Source organism: Epargyreus clarus, unplaced genomic scaffold (genome assembly GCF_041222505.1).
Source record: "Epargyreus clarus isolate Ecla_fem2 unplaced genomic scaffold, WU_Ecla_fem_2.2 ptg000005l, whole genome shotgun sequence".
Taxonomy (NCBI): Eukaryota; Metazoa; Arthropoda; class Insecta; order Lepidoptera; family Hesperiidae; genus Epargyreus; species Epargyreus clarus.
In genome coordinates, this window is record NW_027332213.1 from 8413089 (window position 1) to 8429141 (window position 16053).

At 33.5% G+C, this 16053-nt stretch overlaps 1 protein-coding gene across 1 annotated transcript; it reads right to left on the reverse strand.

The window, feature by feature from the left end:
* Positions 1–860: 860 nt before the first annotated feature.
* Positions 861–13883, reverse strand: LOC140742229 (lysosomal proton-coupled steroid conjugate and bile acid symporter SLC46A3). The gene is made up of 9 exons (XM_073073071.1): positions 13161–13883; positions 12635–12854; positions 9891–10184; positions 6065–6217; positions 4984–5176; positions 3301–3402; positions 2917–3054; positions 1794–1877; positions 861–1195 (listed from the first exon to the last, which is right to left on the reverse strand). The coding sequence occupies exons 1-9, from the start codon at positions 13199–13201 to the stop codon at positions 894–896; spliced, it is 1527 nt and encodes a 508-aa protein (XP_072929172.1). The 5' UTR covers positions 13202–13883; the 3' UTR covers positions 861–893.
* Positions 13884–16053: the final 2170 nt, after the last annotated feature.

Genomic DNA, 16053 nt, shown 5'->3' on the forward strand with positions numbered 1-16053 from the left:
AATTAAACCACTATTAATTTTACTAGGATTTTTTTGTATTGGAAAACAGCTTATTACTTCTCAAATTTCTCTGTTTGAATAATAATCGGAGATTGCCAAAATACTTTATTAATAATTAAATAGCTACTTTTACAGTAAAATAAAAGAGGCGGGCCACGTTTAAGTTTTACACAAAGTAGGAATGAATACAATTTCAATTATGTATTAGATTTGAACTCATTCATTCCCTTGATAGTAGAATAGTACCTTCTTATATTTAAATTAAACATTTTAAATAAAAGCTTTTTAAAACATTCAAAATACTTATTTCAAATACCTATTAGAGTCGATGTATTAAACATTTTATAATAATTTATGCTCGTTCGAACTAAATTTATAAATCGAATAGAGGGAATGACATAAATCGCTAATGTCAAAAGTTCTTGTTTCTTGTTTCTCTTTCCTCAATACATATAGTTCTTGAAAAAAACTGATTTATCTAATGGTCTTAATATTTCATCATAAAATATATCTAAAAGGTAAAACAAAACAAAAATTATTATTTATTATTTCTATAAAAATATATTTATTCGAATATAACTTAAATTAACACTGTTGTTTGGTATTTACAATCTGCGAACTTACAGAATTAGAATTAGGTTTGGTTTCAATGTTTTTTTCTACTGCTTTCTCCTCAGTTTTCTCTGTCGGCGGTTCTTTGTTGGGTATATTGGCTAATCTTTTCGATAGTAAGTAACAAAGAGCTTGTATTACGGCTATGATAATGCCAGAGACCAACCAAGCGTCTGGTGTTGTAGACACGGTGTTGTATTTGCGTAGAAGAGGGAATAAAGTGGGGGGAAATATTAAAAAGTAAATTTGTATAAAATATATTTATTCGAATATAACTTAAATTAACACTGTTCTTTGGTATTTACAATCTGCGAACTTACAGAATTAGAATTAGGTTTGGCTTCAATATCTTTTTCTACTGGAGTCTCCACTGTTTTCTCTGTCTGCGGTTCTTTGTTGGGTATATTAGCTAATCTTTTTGATAGTAAGTAACAAAGAGCTTGTATTACGGCTATGATAATGCCGGGAACTAACCAAGCGTCTGGTGTTGTTGACACAGTCTTTGCGTAGAGGAGGGAATAAAGCGGGGAGGACAATGTTTGCGTCGCGGATTCGAAGGCGCCCATAACGCTGTAAATCTTGCCTGGAAAATATTAGAGGGTGGTAAATCTCTTTGTGATATAAGTAAACTTCATAATCTGAGTAGGGCGGCTCCACAGTAACACCTATGTCTGTCTTATGATTGTAGTGTAAGCTATGGTGCGAGCAATGTTTGAAGGCTTTAGAACTATGGTTCGAATCTGGAGGCGCCATCATCTATTTCTGCTTAATTGCAGTGTTAAGCGCTGCTATGTTTTGCTTTAACGATATGTTAAGGGAGATCTATTTATCCGAGGCGGACTAACTAGTCCTCAGGAATAGCAATACATCTATGCCGACCGCAGGTGGGAATCTAATCCATTTACACACCCGTATTTACTTTTTTGTAAAATGAGGTGTATTATTGAGATTTTATTTGTCGCTTCGATTCTATAACCAAACACCTTCCGAAGCGGTGGTAAATTATTGAAGGTCAAAAAGAATTCTATAAATGATCACTTGAAAAAAAATATAATGATGTTTTTTTAATATGTCAATTGCCCACATATACGAAAAATTAAGTACCCCTTGGACTTTTTATAATATTAAAAGCGTACTTTATCATAAATCCTAAAATAAATACAGTGAAGTAAACATAATACCTTGTTCGTTTGGCAAAATCTGTTTGTTTAGGAGCGGTCGCTGTACCACCTGAGAGCCTTGAGCGATAATCCCGACCAATGGAACTGTAAAAAGGGCAAAGTATGTTTAAAACCAAAAAAAAAAGACATTTAGGCCTTGGGTTGGGTTAAATATAGGAATCATATTTGCAAATGTCGAAAAACTAAGCAATGCATATCACAAAAAGATGGAACTGTAAATATCAGCAGTCGAGAAATACAACATATCGTGAATACCACAAATCATAGTAAATATAAATTTATGTATAAATACCTAATTTCTATCGACCAATCCAAAAAAAATATAGTTCTAATGTTACTGAATCGGCCGTTGAACTGATGCATGTTTAAAAAAGATCGAGACTCAAATCAAATTTGATTTTATTAATATCATCATGTAACAACAAAAGATGGTATATTGTAATAATGAACATTTGTCTATTACCCCAAAAATATATTTGCATCCGACTCGTGACGTCATCATCAAAAATGACGATACAAATATATTATGTGCAATTGTTACGTGCAGCGTGACGTATAGTGACATGCATATAAAGTATCACATGATGCATGTCCATCATGCGTCGATGAAGTCACACAATATATTATGATTGATTATAAGTGATAGGTAATTCCGTAAAAGTAAGTCTGGATAAGAAAAATACAGATCGATTTGATAATATAAATTATTTATACTTTATCTGAAAGAAATCTTACTTGAAATACGTTTACGGTTTCCAATTTTAAATTTATAACATTATGACTATAGTTGGTTGTTTAAAAGAACAGTACTAAAACATCGGCATTAATATGAACGGTCCTAAGTAAGTACAATAGGGTGTATCAAAAGGGGGCAAAATATTTTTGGAGTAAAGGTGCTATTTTAAAATGTCCGTTTCTAAAATATGGCGACCTTTTAATTTTGTCTATTTTAAAATTATTTCTGTGTCATAAAAGTCCTCCATTTCATGCCAGAAAAACTTACTATATGACACCCTATTTTCTCAATAAAATTGTAGTGCAAAACTAGTAAGAACTGTAAAGCTAGAGGAAACATATGTAAGAAAACAACGATCAACACTAGTAGCAGCAAAAGTGTACATACGTAAAAAAACCACGAGCGTGGTGGTAGCGGCGACGAGTCCGGCGCTCGCGAGCACGTACGAGGCGCAGCTCAGCGCGCCCACCGCCTCGTCCGCCAGCCGCAGCCGCCGCTTCAGCACCGCCAGGATCAGCAGCGTACCTGCACGGATTTAAACGACTGTATGGTTTCAACTTCAATGGTATGTGAACTCTACCAATACGCACTTTGTCAGTGCGGTGGACTATGGCCTAAATCTTCTCATTATGAGAAGAGACCGTGCCCAGCAGTGGGGCAGTAATGGGTTGATGACGATGAGACAAAGTTGAACTTAAAGATAATTCAATATGACTCATTCCTTCATAAGAGTATTTTCTTATTTCATAAAATATACCTTTTTCTACTTACCCGTAAAACTAGCAACGTTTCTGTAGGCAAGAAAGGAGCCAAACATAACGTCATCCCATTTAAATTTATAGCGGTAGTACATGTAAGCTAGCAGAACTTCGGCTGAAAACAATAATAAAATATGTATTAAAATAAAAAATAGCGTAAGCCTATCGCCCCTTAGGACTATGGTTACTTAGGACACACGTAAAGTACGCGCTATTATAAAATAATCGACTCCTTTGACCTTTGGTCTTAATCAATCCCTTTCTGTGATTATATGTGAAAAGGTTTCCACATCTCCTTACAAGACGAACCTAAAAAATAAGGTATTTTAAGTATTTTTTTCTACTACAAAGATATCTGCTGACGCTAATCTTTTTAATGAGAATTCTTCTTTTGATACCATGATGATACTAATCTACCATCATTTCATTGAAGAGTGAAATAAAAACATATCACTGCGGGAATACTCTCCAGAATTGCAGATTTAAAGTATCTTGACCACTTTGGCAACAAGTTTCGCACGAATTATATCAACATATAATTTCTGAAGCCATACAACTCTACCATTATTTGATTTTAAGTGTAGAGTTAAACATTTTTGCTGTCACTATGTAGGTTTCAAGAGTCAGGACTCAACCATGCTCAAGTATTACCATTAAGGGCATGTATAGAATACGTCACTAGTGTTTTTTTTTAAATAATGTTTTCTATAGTCTGATTCATAATTAGGTGTCCAAAATGTAAACAAAGGTGTTGACCTATCAAGAAAATACGTTTCAAATGGTAGTTTCTTATTTTTGACAATATTAAATTAATACAACAATAATAAAATAATAATCTAAATAAATTAAGATCAAATTACATTTTCTAATATTTATATTACCTCAATTTCGTTCCATACAGTAATAATAATAATAAACATGGTTTATGGTAGAAAATTAAAATGTGATAATGGTAACACAATCACAATCATTTTTAAGTTTCGTAGCTGATGTTATTCATTTTGGTGTTTGTAATCGAACTCGAATGTATTATCGTTTTCATAACGCGTTAGTTAAATTGTGAATAATTGTAAAGTTTTTGTTTCTTGTCAATTTTGACAGTGACATTTCTTTGTTTACATTTTGGACACCTAATTATGAATCAGACTATACACTCATAGCTGATATTCCTGTGTCATGATATACACAAAGACGAATACATAAAACCAGACCCAGAACAGAAATCTGAGTTCATTATCTCTCTGGCCAGGCATCGAACCTGGAACACTTTGTCTGTCTGACCGGCAGGGCCGGATTTAGAGGTTTAGAGGCCTTGGGGCAACAAAGGAGTGGAGGCCCCCTGGCCCCAAATTATTTTTCGAATAAAATGAACAATTTTTTCAGTTGAGTTTTTCAATAAATATTTTAATGTGAAACGCAGGTAGATTCTTCTAGTATTTATTTTTGTACAAAGAACTTTAGATAAAGGTAAAACAGCGAAAAAAATATCAAACGAAAATATATTCATTTTTTGCAATAGTGTTTACTAGTCGAAATTAAAAAAAAAACCGACGTCTCTATTGTGGGGGCCCCTCTTTTGTGGAGGCCCCGGGGCTGCTGCCCCGGTAGCCCTCCCTTAAATCCGGCGCTGCTGACCGGCATGGTGTCAACTCCTCCACACGGTCAAAAAGCTATTAAAAAAGCATCCAAAACTAACCAGATAATAGCATCCTGTCTCCAAGGGCGACAACTAGCATCAGTAGTATGATAACGCGCTTATACCCTTCTCGGGGGCGCACGAGGCATCGTATGGCGTTGAGCGGCAACCTCCAGTTCAATACCGACACTTTGTTATCTACGTTCACGTTCACGTCCTTTACAGCCACTATGACGTACACCAGAGATGATAGCTGTGAAATGTAAATGTCTATTAGTTATAGAAAAAAATGGCTACGACTAAGTCATAATCTTCAAAATTATACATATCAACCTATGTCTTTTGTATCTAAGTAATCATTGTATTTTAATATATTATCCTAATTATTTAAAATAAAATGAAATTATATTAAAATTAATACTTTAAATTTTTGCTCATTGAATTATTTTTTTAAGTTGATTATAAAAAGCCCGATCGAAATGTACCAAAATTAATCTAAAATCATTATAATATCAAAAATTTAATTAATTAAAACCTTAAATAGATAGATAGACAGATAGATAAATAGAATATTCTTTATTGCACATTTCAATATAAATATCATAACAAAAATACACAATTTAGGTAAAAAACGGTTAGATAAAATAGCAGTAGCCGTCAACTTTGCTTCTGGAACAGTGTTTCGAAATATTTGTCAGGTTTCAGGATATGCATAGCCCGAGGGCTTCGAACCGCCACAATTAAACTAAATTCCCTGCGCTGCAAGCGACAGCGTGGTTTTAAAAAGAAACGTATATGTGACCAATGTTATAAGGCCACAAAATTTCGTTGCTCATTTATACGACATTTGCCAAAAATAGCTTGAATTTTAAATTCGGAAAACGCTAAGTCTCTAGGAAAGTTTATTTTTCCCACAAAGCACTTGTTGACTTTTAATTTTCTTTACAATTATCCTTGACATATTAATCTATAACTTGGAAACAATCCAACGGGTACATACTACTTACATATATTTACATTTTATACATTACAATATGTGCCTTCGACTTTAATTTCTGCATTATACCTATATTTAAACCAACATACCTAAGTATACACTTAATAAAGCTACGAACATTCGGTGAGTAATGAAAGGAAGTACCTGGAGTAATAAAACAAGGGGAAACACACCGTAGAATCCGAGGTGGCGGTAGAGCAGGGGCCCCCCGACGGCGCCCACCACGTGCGCTATTTGGATAGCGGCGCGGTGGGTACCCATAGTCCGCGTCACGTCGCTGCCCGTCGCGTGACATAGCTGAAATTACAGAAATATACTATTTAAAATAAATATTATTTGGTTTATACCTCAATGAGCATATATTATAGGATATTAATCAAGTAATAGTTATCTAGCCACTGTCTTCACCATTAAATTTTCAGTTAGCCTATGTCTGTATCTGCGAAACGAGTTCAAGTACAAAGTAGTCGTAGAGTAGTTAAAAGCAGTTGCACGTCTGTATAAAAGTGTTTTATATAGGGTTTTCTCTAATTATTATCGGATATTTATTATACTGAAAGTACTCATTATATAAAACAGATTATAAAAGAAAACAAATATGTGAAAAAATATTCGAAAAAATAAAGATTGCAGTACTTCTACGAGTATTAGCTTTAAACTAGCAAAATTAACAAATAGCTGGAGATTGGTATTGAGGTTAGTGTTATGGGTGGTATCTGCGAAACTGCATAGTTACGCCATATCCGCAAAATGTTTACGTTCATTTGGTAATGCCTTGATATGACGCAGATCAACTTCTTGGTTCTATCAACGTGTGGTTTAGTCATCAAGCTTAAATAGATATACTTAAACTAAAAAGAATGGGTCAATTCCAACATTCGTCATTACTTAAAATATATAGATTATTATTTATGTCTAATTGCGCAATTATTGATAACAATAATAATATTAATAACATGTGATTGGATGTAGAGACATTTGTTACTTTCACACATTGTGGGATTCCACTCTGATAGTTTAATTAAGATAATGATTTATATTAGTGAACTGATTACGTGTTTAATTATAATTGTTTGCAAATACCCAAACAGAACAGGGGGGCTAGCCATGTTACAAACTTTGCATTCTATTCGTTTTCTATTCTATTCGTTAGCAAGTTTCATTCTACATATACGATAAGTCTATGGTTAGCGATCACATTTAATATCAATGTGCCGTCAAATACAATATCGTCTGGTTTCTACACCAGCCAAAATACCTACATGGTAATGATTAATTATTTAATAGTAATATTAAAATATAACATCATAATATACATAAAAAATATATAATATTTTATAGTACATGTATTTTGTTAATTAAAACTATTTGCAAAAACTAAACTTAATAATGTCTATGAACGGTAACTATGGTGATTGGTGATTGTTTACAAAGAGCATACAAATTATTGTTTATAGCGATATTACTAATGACAGTAACAGCGATTGCATGTAATTTGTGATGTGACCAAAAGAAAATATCTGGACGTCCAACTTCGTAAAATTTACTGGCTCATGGCACGAATGTCTCTCAGCAACAAACTTGACTACTACAAAGTCATACTAAAACCGATATGGTCATATGGATCTAAGCTTTGGAGAACCGCATCCAACTCAAACTTGGATATCACACAACGCTTCCAATCGAAAATGCTTCGCATGATAGCTGATGCCGCAGAGACAACAGGGAAAGAGGAAGTGACAAATAAACTAAAATCATATACTCGTCATATAAGGACACCCCAATGGGCTTGCTAGTGAGCTTATGAAATCCACCCGCACTTTTAAGCTCATCAAAAGGAGAGCTACTCAGGATCTTCTCCCATCGTAGGAGCGGCTTCCGAGGAGGCAATAATTATAAATAGGTATGTCACTGGGTGTATACCATACATGCCATCTCAACAAATAAACCTCATAACTACCAGCTTTATGCCTAGACAGGGAGATTGCAGGGAAACAGGAGATAATAATGAAAAAAAGGATACGGATATTAATATTATATTTTTCTTTTAAGATTTAAATAAATTGTTTAGTTACAAGTAAATTTATTATGAGAAGGATTAATAATGATTCAATAAAGCAGTTAAACTGAGACAATATTTTTATTTAAGCACTGGAATAACTCTAAGTTCTATCCTATCTACTTATCTATTGTATTATATGTTCATATTAATTTAAAATAGAAAAACGTCTGTGCAATTCATTTCTATAATATTTTAGGATACACTAGTTATAGAGAGCCATATTCAAATTTCAACAAATTTAAAGTAGGTATACATTTTCAAATAATCAAAAGTAATTAAAGTCTATAATGCAGTGATAGCGCGTAGTGAAGTAACAAACAGCTGATACAGAATTCGCCATTTTATTAGCGTTTACGTTTTCTACAGGGTCGGCGCGATCGCTCACTATGACATTTATCTTAGAATACGCTTCGCTAACAAATTTGACAAAAAAATCAAAAGGTTGTCAATAGGTTGTCAAAGGTTGTCATTTGTATGGAAAAAAGCAATGACATGGGCATTGTAGAATCGCTAGCGTTCTATTCTATCGTGTAACTTGGCTACGACTTTTCTACTTCGCTATTTTGATCACGTGATCATTGATAATTTCATACATTTTAGCGTTTCTATAGCGTTTCTACAGCGCAAGCGACTGTAGAATGTCAACTTGGCTAGCCCCCCAGACATATTCAAATAAACAAGAGTTTGCTATCCTGATATTTTTTTACGTTAGTTGGAATTTAACTAATTTAATCATGTAACTGAATGTGTCTTCTAAATACTAGATCGTAAAAGACAAACGGAGGGACCTATCCAAAATATTGGTTATATTTCATTTTATCATAATCGAAATAGATTATTCAAGACTATTTGGGACTATTTATAAAATTTTATATACTTGTGCAATAATTTACTGCTTTCGAAACGCAACGAAGGGGCTTTGTAAAGAGAAATAATTAAAAATGTAAGGCTTCACGTCATAGCTTAGGCTAATGAAGGAAATCCTCTTTATTTAAATGAGAGAGGCTTTTTTAATAACCAATTTTATGTGCACCTTTAAAAGAAACAATATTAGCTATAATTATAATGAAATATAGAAAGGTGTATTGTACTTATTTCCATGATTACATTATTATCAACCCATTACTGTCCCACTGCTAGTCATGGGTCTCAGAGTGACAAGGATTAGCTCATTATCCATCATGCTGGCCAAGTGCGGACTGGTAGAATCCACACACCTAAGATCTCTCTTAGTTTTCTTTCATTAAAGTAAGGTAAAGTATTTCTAATGCTCATTTAACTTAGAAAAAATCACACATGCGTCAAATTTGAATCCCGGTCCCCAGATTTAACTCACTAATCTATCACTACTTTTATATTATAGATGGTACAAACAAAAAATAAACTTTTCTTCCGTACTCTACCGATGCTATCGTTAGAGTTATCAAATCTTATCTCACATAACATTTGTTTATTCAAGCAAATATATCGTAAAGATTAACGTAGAAAGATACGAATGCACACATCACACATTGTCAAAATCACTGTCAACTTATAATACGTATAAGTAGGGTTATATTATCTACGAAAATTAATATAACACCTGTTATTAGAAAATAATCAATCTTAATCAATTTTTTCATACCACAGTCCAAAATTTGTCAATTTCGAATAGGCAAAATCTGTGAAATTTCAATCTTTGGTAGACAATAATTGGTTAAAATTTGTTAATGAGCGGTTAGAGCATAAGGTATTGTACGTACCTACAACTCTACAACTCAATTGTAGGTAATTTTAATTCGAGGCCCATATTACAAATTGTATGATTGCAAGTCCACTGATTTTACTTGTGTGGTATCTACCAATCAGTGTTAGAGTTTAATTAAACAGAAAATATTTTAAGCAAATGTTATATTTATATTTACTTACATCACCTATATGACTGAACGCAGCGGCGAGCAGTAGTCCAAAATTGCCTCCAAGGGAAATCGGTATCTGAACCACGTAGAGGACTTGCGCTGTGGTAGCCCCGGGAAATGTAAGTAACAGCAGAACCCCAGTGGTCATCACACTCATGCCCACTAAGGGCAAGATCAGTAGTGGCTTCCTACGACCACTGCAGTCACTCCAGGGTCCCACGAAGAGGAGCACGATGGAGCAAATAAGAGAACCCACGAAGCTCCGACTTATGTTTATCCGCGACACCACCATTTGACTAGCTGCCTGGAAGAAATGAAAACAGTGGTATATAATAACATTATCAACACAATTTTCTCAGAAAAAATAATATTTTCTTAAGATTCTTATGTGTAGAGAATGAGAATGTATTTGTGTGTTTTTCAAACTAAGTTTATAAAAAAATATTATAATTATTCGCTGCTACCTATACTGCACCCTGAAACGTCAGCTGTTAGGATTCCCTCAAAAATGTTAATCTCAGACATTTATTATTCATTCAATTCAAATTATAATGAGGTTTACCTCAATGAACATTGATACCCTCCATATTCACATCGGAATAAATACCTACTTCACATTGACAAATGTTGTAGGTATGAGTTAATCGAGCAATACACTTAATAGACTTCTGTAATTGATCTGTTATGATTTATCGAGACTCCAGACAGCAGAGGTTATTGAACCCTCTTTTGTGCGGGGTTCTCGACCCAACCTAATTTTCGCACATTTATCCACTACTCAAGAGTAAATAGCTGCCAGACACGGTAAGAAAATTGAAATTTCGAGCGGCTTTGCTTATATACTGATTTACAAGTAGTAAATAAGTATGATCAATGCATTTGACGAAAAGTTGACTGTAGCTCGAACTAACCCCGAAAATCCGTGACGCTACTGTTAATGAGGTAGAACATTTGACGGTTTAAGTCTTTAATTAATGTTTTTGATTAAAGACTTAAAACAAGGTTATTGCCACGTATTTATCCAGCCTTATAAGAACAATATTTACCTTGATTTCTTTAATTTCAAAGAATATATTGATTGATTTAAAAGAACTCGTTTTTGCCTTCGTATAAAGGTTTTAGTCAACTTCACCGATTTGGACAGCATAGCGTAAATAACTCAATTCTTATAAGCAGCAATGAAACTTAGTATAAATTCAGCTTACTCGTACGTAGCTTTATTTCTGTTTATCTTAACACGTGTATCGAAACTGCTAACTAAGTAGAGATCTTGTTTAAGAATTTGTATTAGAGTTGCGCAAAATGTATCACTAAAGTGAAAAGAGTGATATATATCTTTTGAACTCAGTGATATATATCACTCTTTTAGCTCAATAGCTCACTTTAGCTCAGTAGCTCTGTAAAGATACGCGACATTTTATATCAGTATATCAGAGAATCAGATCAAAATGTTTTGACAACATTTTTGATTCCTATAATTAATACAAAACTGGCAAGAAATTATATATGAATTATCACAGCCAACGCTATTTGTATATCCCGGTTTCCATGTTCTTAGCAATAAAATATTTTAATTTAGTGTTTAATACGTAACCGTAACTGTTATATATCTCAATCAACGCATTTGACTCGAATCAGGCTCACTACTCACTCTCAGTCAGTCGCTCATTTGACTCATCGCTCACTCGCGAGCTAGTATAACACTGTTGAGTTGAAGAAGATCTTATATCCGGAATCGTTTGAATCTATGAACTAAACCATGTGATGCGGATATAAAGATATAATTCAAATCCGTCGGAGTTGATGAGTGATTAGCTCTTTGGTAAAGATATATATCTTTTATATCACTCACTCGCGAGCTACACAATTCTAATTTGTATTCATGTGACTTATAAACAAACGTTATAAGATTAATCTTAATTGATCGTGTAATATACTTTATCTTATTTGCACATAATAATATGCCTATAAACGTAAAGGTCAATTTATTAAATAAATATGTAGTATGTATACTTCGAATTCATAAACATTCGACGATGTCAAATAGTTAATTCGCAATAAATATAGGAAAAAATAAAGAAGGAAAACTTGTAAAAAGTAAAAACACTATGTCGTAAAACGCAAAATTGACACTTACTTCACGTAAAATGTTTACAAACAATAACTGGAAGTAGATTGATGTCGAATTCTTAAAATTACAAACAAATATCTTTCCTTTTATTTCGAGGTACAAATAAATACCTAAAAATATAAATCTCAATTAGCCAATACTCCGTGACAAATCTGTGACTCAGATATTATGCGTTGCATTAAGACTTTGTTTGGAAATGACGGTCGAGGTAATGACAGATTGCCTCGACGTGTTTACACACTTTAAGGCCTGTTATTTTTGTAAAAATACTATTGGCCTTGTTGACGAAAGTGGACTAAGGTAGAGATTTAATCTATAATATTGTCATATGTGGTTATATACTTATTTATTATGTTAAAAGGTAATTACAGACCATAGACTTCTTGACATCTTGATCTTGACACATCTTGACATCTCAAATTTTGAAATGAATATTAACAAATAATAAGAATGAAATATATTAAATATTTCTATTTAATTCACAGATCATTTCGAAGGAAAGTACATAGTTTGAGAAAATCCCACCATTATTTATTTCTCAATTCTTGTTCTAAGCTACAAATTACAAATGTACTGTTACAGTTAAAGTCGGCGGTTTCATTTATTAAAAAAGTTTCCCTTACCTCAGCTATTCTGAACTCCTCGCCTACACCGCGGTCGCATATTTCGGGTTTGTACTGTAAGTCCACCGTGCACGCAGTTCGTAAGTAGAGATTTTGGAGAGAGGTCTGACCGAGATTGATCGCCAACATCGCTCCCACGAGGGCCGGCTCGAGGATGAACCGCCATTTGTGCTTCTTGGGCTCCGAACTATCTCTATTTGTTATAGTAGTTGAACTTGGACTGAAATTAGAAAATATCAAAAATAAATCAACGATTTTAATAAAGAGAAACAGTAACCCACAGTGCACAATGTCATGCACCGTCAACATTAAATTTGAATTGATCTAAATCAAAAGCAAGCTATTTGGATCGTAAATTCATAAATGGTTTTATACGTGTCAGTAGGTATTTTTTAAATTATGCAGTGAAATTCAATTGTTAATATTTATTAAGTAAGTAATTTTATTTACAACTTTATAAGTAAACTTACTCAGAAGTCGTTAAATTAATATTACTCAACAAAAAAACAGTATCGTGGGAACAAACCTTAATCTTTGTAACTCTTGAAATTCTGTGCCTTCACCCATTGTTCTATATTATTTACTATATTAAACAATAACCTACATGCATGTCGTTGCCACAAATAAATAATTACAAGAAATATATTTTCACATCACAGCTATCGCGAGTCCATGAAGCCTGTATGCAGTATCGCGTTTCCTACACTACTGTGAAACGATAAGATAATATCAGTGTTTGAATATTGAACAATACTACCCAAATAGAGACTTAACTGATGAGGCAGGAGTAATGTGCACTTGTAAACAATATGTACAGTGAAATATTTACACTGGATAAGACTTGTGGACGCGTGGTACTCGACTAAAGGTTAGTCGGGCCAATTTGATCCGATTACATCAATTGGTAGTGATAGTAGGTATCGAACCAGTATTGCACGTTTAATTTACGTATTCTTTGTTGAAACAGCGATAGTTATTGTTACATGCGCTTCAAACATTTGAAATGTCTTCCTGATGTGCACATATTTCGGCTGTTTTTAAAATACTTGTTAACAAATTAATATTACTATCGTAGACTAAATATTTTGGCTCCACTTCAATGGGCGGTGTTGATGTAAGATCTCAATCAGTACCGATATTCGATACTTTGTTGCTAGGCTTATGATGAGTTTACTCCTCTAAAATGATATAAATAGATGGTCTCATGTATAACTACCACACAATTAAACATCACTGTATGTTTTTTATGGTATACATCTCCTTTTAAATGGTTTACTAAAAGATATCATCATCATGATAATCAAAATTAATTTCCTTAAATAAAAAAATAATAATACGTAGACTATACATATTTCACTTTACACCAATGATGGCTTAAAGAGATTCCACAGCTTCCGGAAAATCAAGCTTAAAGCTCGTCTAAAGATAATAAATTAGCGGTGATATATCATAAGTCGGTCACCGAAGTTTACTATACGTCTGAAACCGATTACATTTATTATCTTTTCATTAGTCATGCTATTTCAGGTAACTACGTGATAAATATCACACATTTACGCGCCGCTCTGTGAAGAAGACGTATCCAATATTTGTAATCGAGTAATCCTAACGTTCCGTTACGAGTGGCTTATGTGTGACGTATATGATGTGGGAGAATTCTCTGTGGTTCAACTCTGGTACCACCGCCACACACACCTATTTCTATCTAATAATAGCAGTGTTAGGCGTTGTGTTCTGCTTTAAAGGGTGTGGTAAGGGAGACATACTTTTCCGAGGCGGAATGCTTATTATTCGTCAGGGGTAGCAGCGTGACTTAGTTACTGATGTTCTTTAATTTTATATCTAATTAATAAGTAATGATTGATAGCCTTGTTTCATAAATTTCAATCTCTAGTGCTATCGCTTGAAAAGAGAAGTTTATTAGTTTATATGTGTGTATTAGAAATTTATGATCACACTGTTTCATAATTTCATTTTTAATTTTAAATTTTATGATATCGTGCGGATGATAGGAGATATCTCCATCATATTCTCAAAGATATGAAGATACATCAAGGTTATCAATCCTCGCATAGTTACCGTATTCGAGTGTAGTCTCATTATGGTAGTCTTTATTAAGAGCAATAAGATATCCCTCTCATTATGAGAGAAGATCCGAAGTGTAGTTCTGAGCATTTTGATGCTGTAACGCAATTAAGTGTATACTCTTCATTACATTTTTCGTTTAAAAACGTTCAGCTACGCTACAATATTTGAATAGTGACAAAAACATGGTACTACGAGTCAACCTTCTGTCAAAACTCTCTGAACAAACCATGCATTGACAAAAAATAGATCAATCTAGATAGCATAGTACGGGTGATTAATGTACGATCTGTAAGATCTCGCAGTCAACGAACGACATTGTGTTGCTCGTCAGATTTGAGTGTCTACACTGTCTACCTACATACGTACACCTTAGCATTATTTTCACGGCCGCAAGTGGAGCCAGCTCTAAAATAAAACAGTTGAGAATCTCGGTCGGCGGTCGATACGCGCCACTCGCGATATTGTACATTACGTGTGTAATTATCGCATCTGGATTTGATTGAAGTGCGTTTTTGACACTTAAGTAGATAATTAACAGTGTCCTTCAGTGCCAATGATAAAGATTGGATTAAGTTTATCAAATCTTAAAGCGGTTTTGATAACCTATTGGTCGTCCAATTTATCTTGCAATACAAACTATAAATAGCGAATTTCATTTATCCAGCGTCTAATAATAATGATTTTTTTTTGTTAAAATTCAATTTTCATCAACTATCAGGCATCTGTATCTTCCAATAACAATATAACCGACGAACGTGTTGCTGCTTAAATAATATCGTTCAATAAAAAATGAAAATGCAATTACGTCGAAACGATTCCCGCTCAAATAAATTACCAACTATTCTTTGACGTTAATTGGCGCTATCAGCTTCTGTAAAACGAGTTTGAATCTACCTACTTCAAACGTTCCGTGTTCGTAAAGTAGCTCCTAAAACTTCGTTCTTATGAAGTTGTTTCCACTGAAACTAAATGAAATGTATCAGCCTTACAAAACGTCTTTAATTCAGTCGGTTCGAAATATTCGGTGAAACGGACAGTTTAACGTTAAGTCATAGAAATAAGTATTGAAAGTGAACGCAGTATTGACGGATTTGGCCCTGAGTGTTTTCTAAATCAGTGACCTGATTATTTTAGGTCATACTTTAATCATTGTGAAGGTATAGTTATTAATTATTCTTTGTTTTCAGTCAATACATCATTCATTAAGTACCAACTAAATCATTTTCCATTAAACACAAATTGTGTTGCAATTTTGAATGTTTTAATGAATCACTGTATGAATTTGTTTCATTAGAGTAAAAAATGTCAGAAATGAGTAGCTATTTATTTTG

Bases quoted from the DNA above. Each gene is read 5' to 3' on its own strand.
- LOC140742229 (XM_073073071.1), bottom strand. From the start codon at position 13,201: ATGGGTGAAGGCACAGAATTTCAAGAGTTACAAAGATTAAG. The intron at 10,185-12,634 runs GTAAGGGAAACT...CATTTCTTCCAG, and splicing joins AGGAGTTCAGAATAGCTGAG to GCAGCTAGTCAAATGGTGGT. The intron at 6,218-9,890 runs GTAAGTAAATAT...CTGTAATTTCAG, and splicing joins CGTTCAGTCATATAGGTGAT to CTATGTCACGCGACGGGCAG.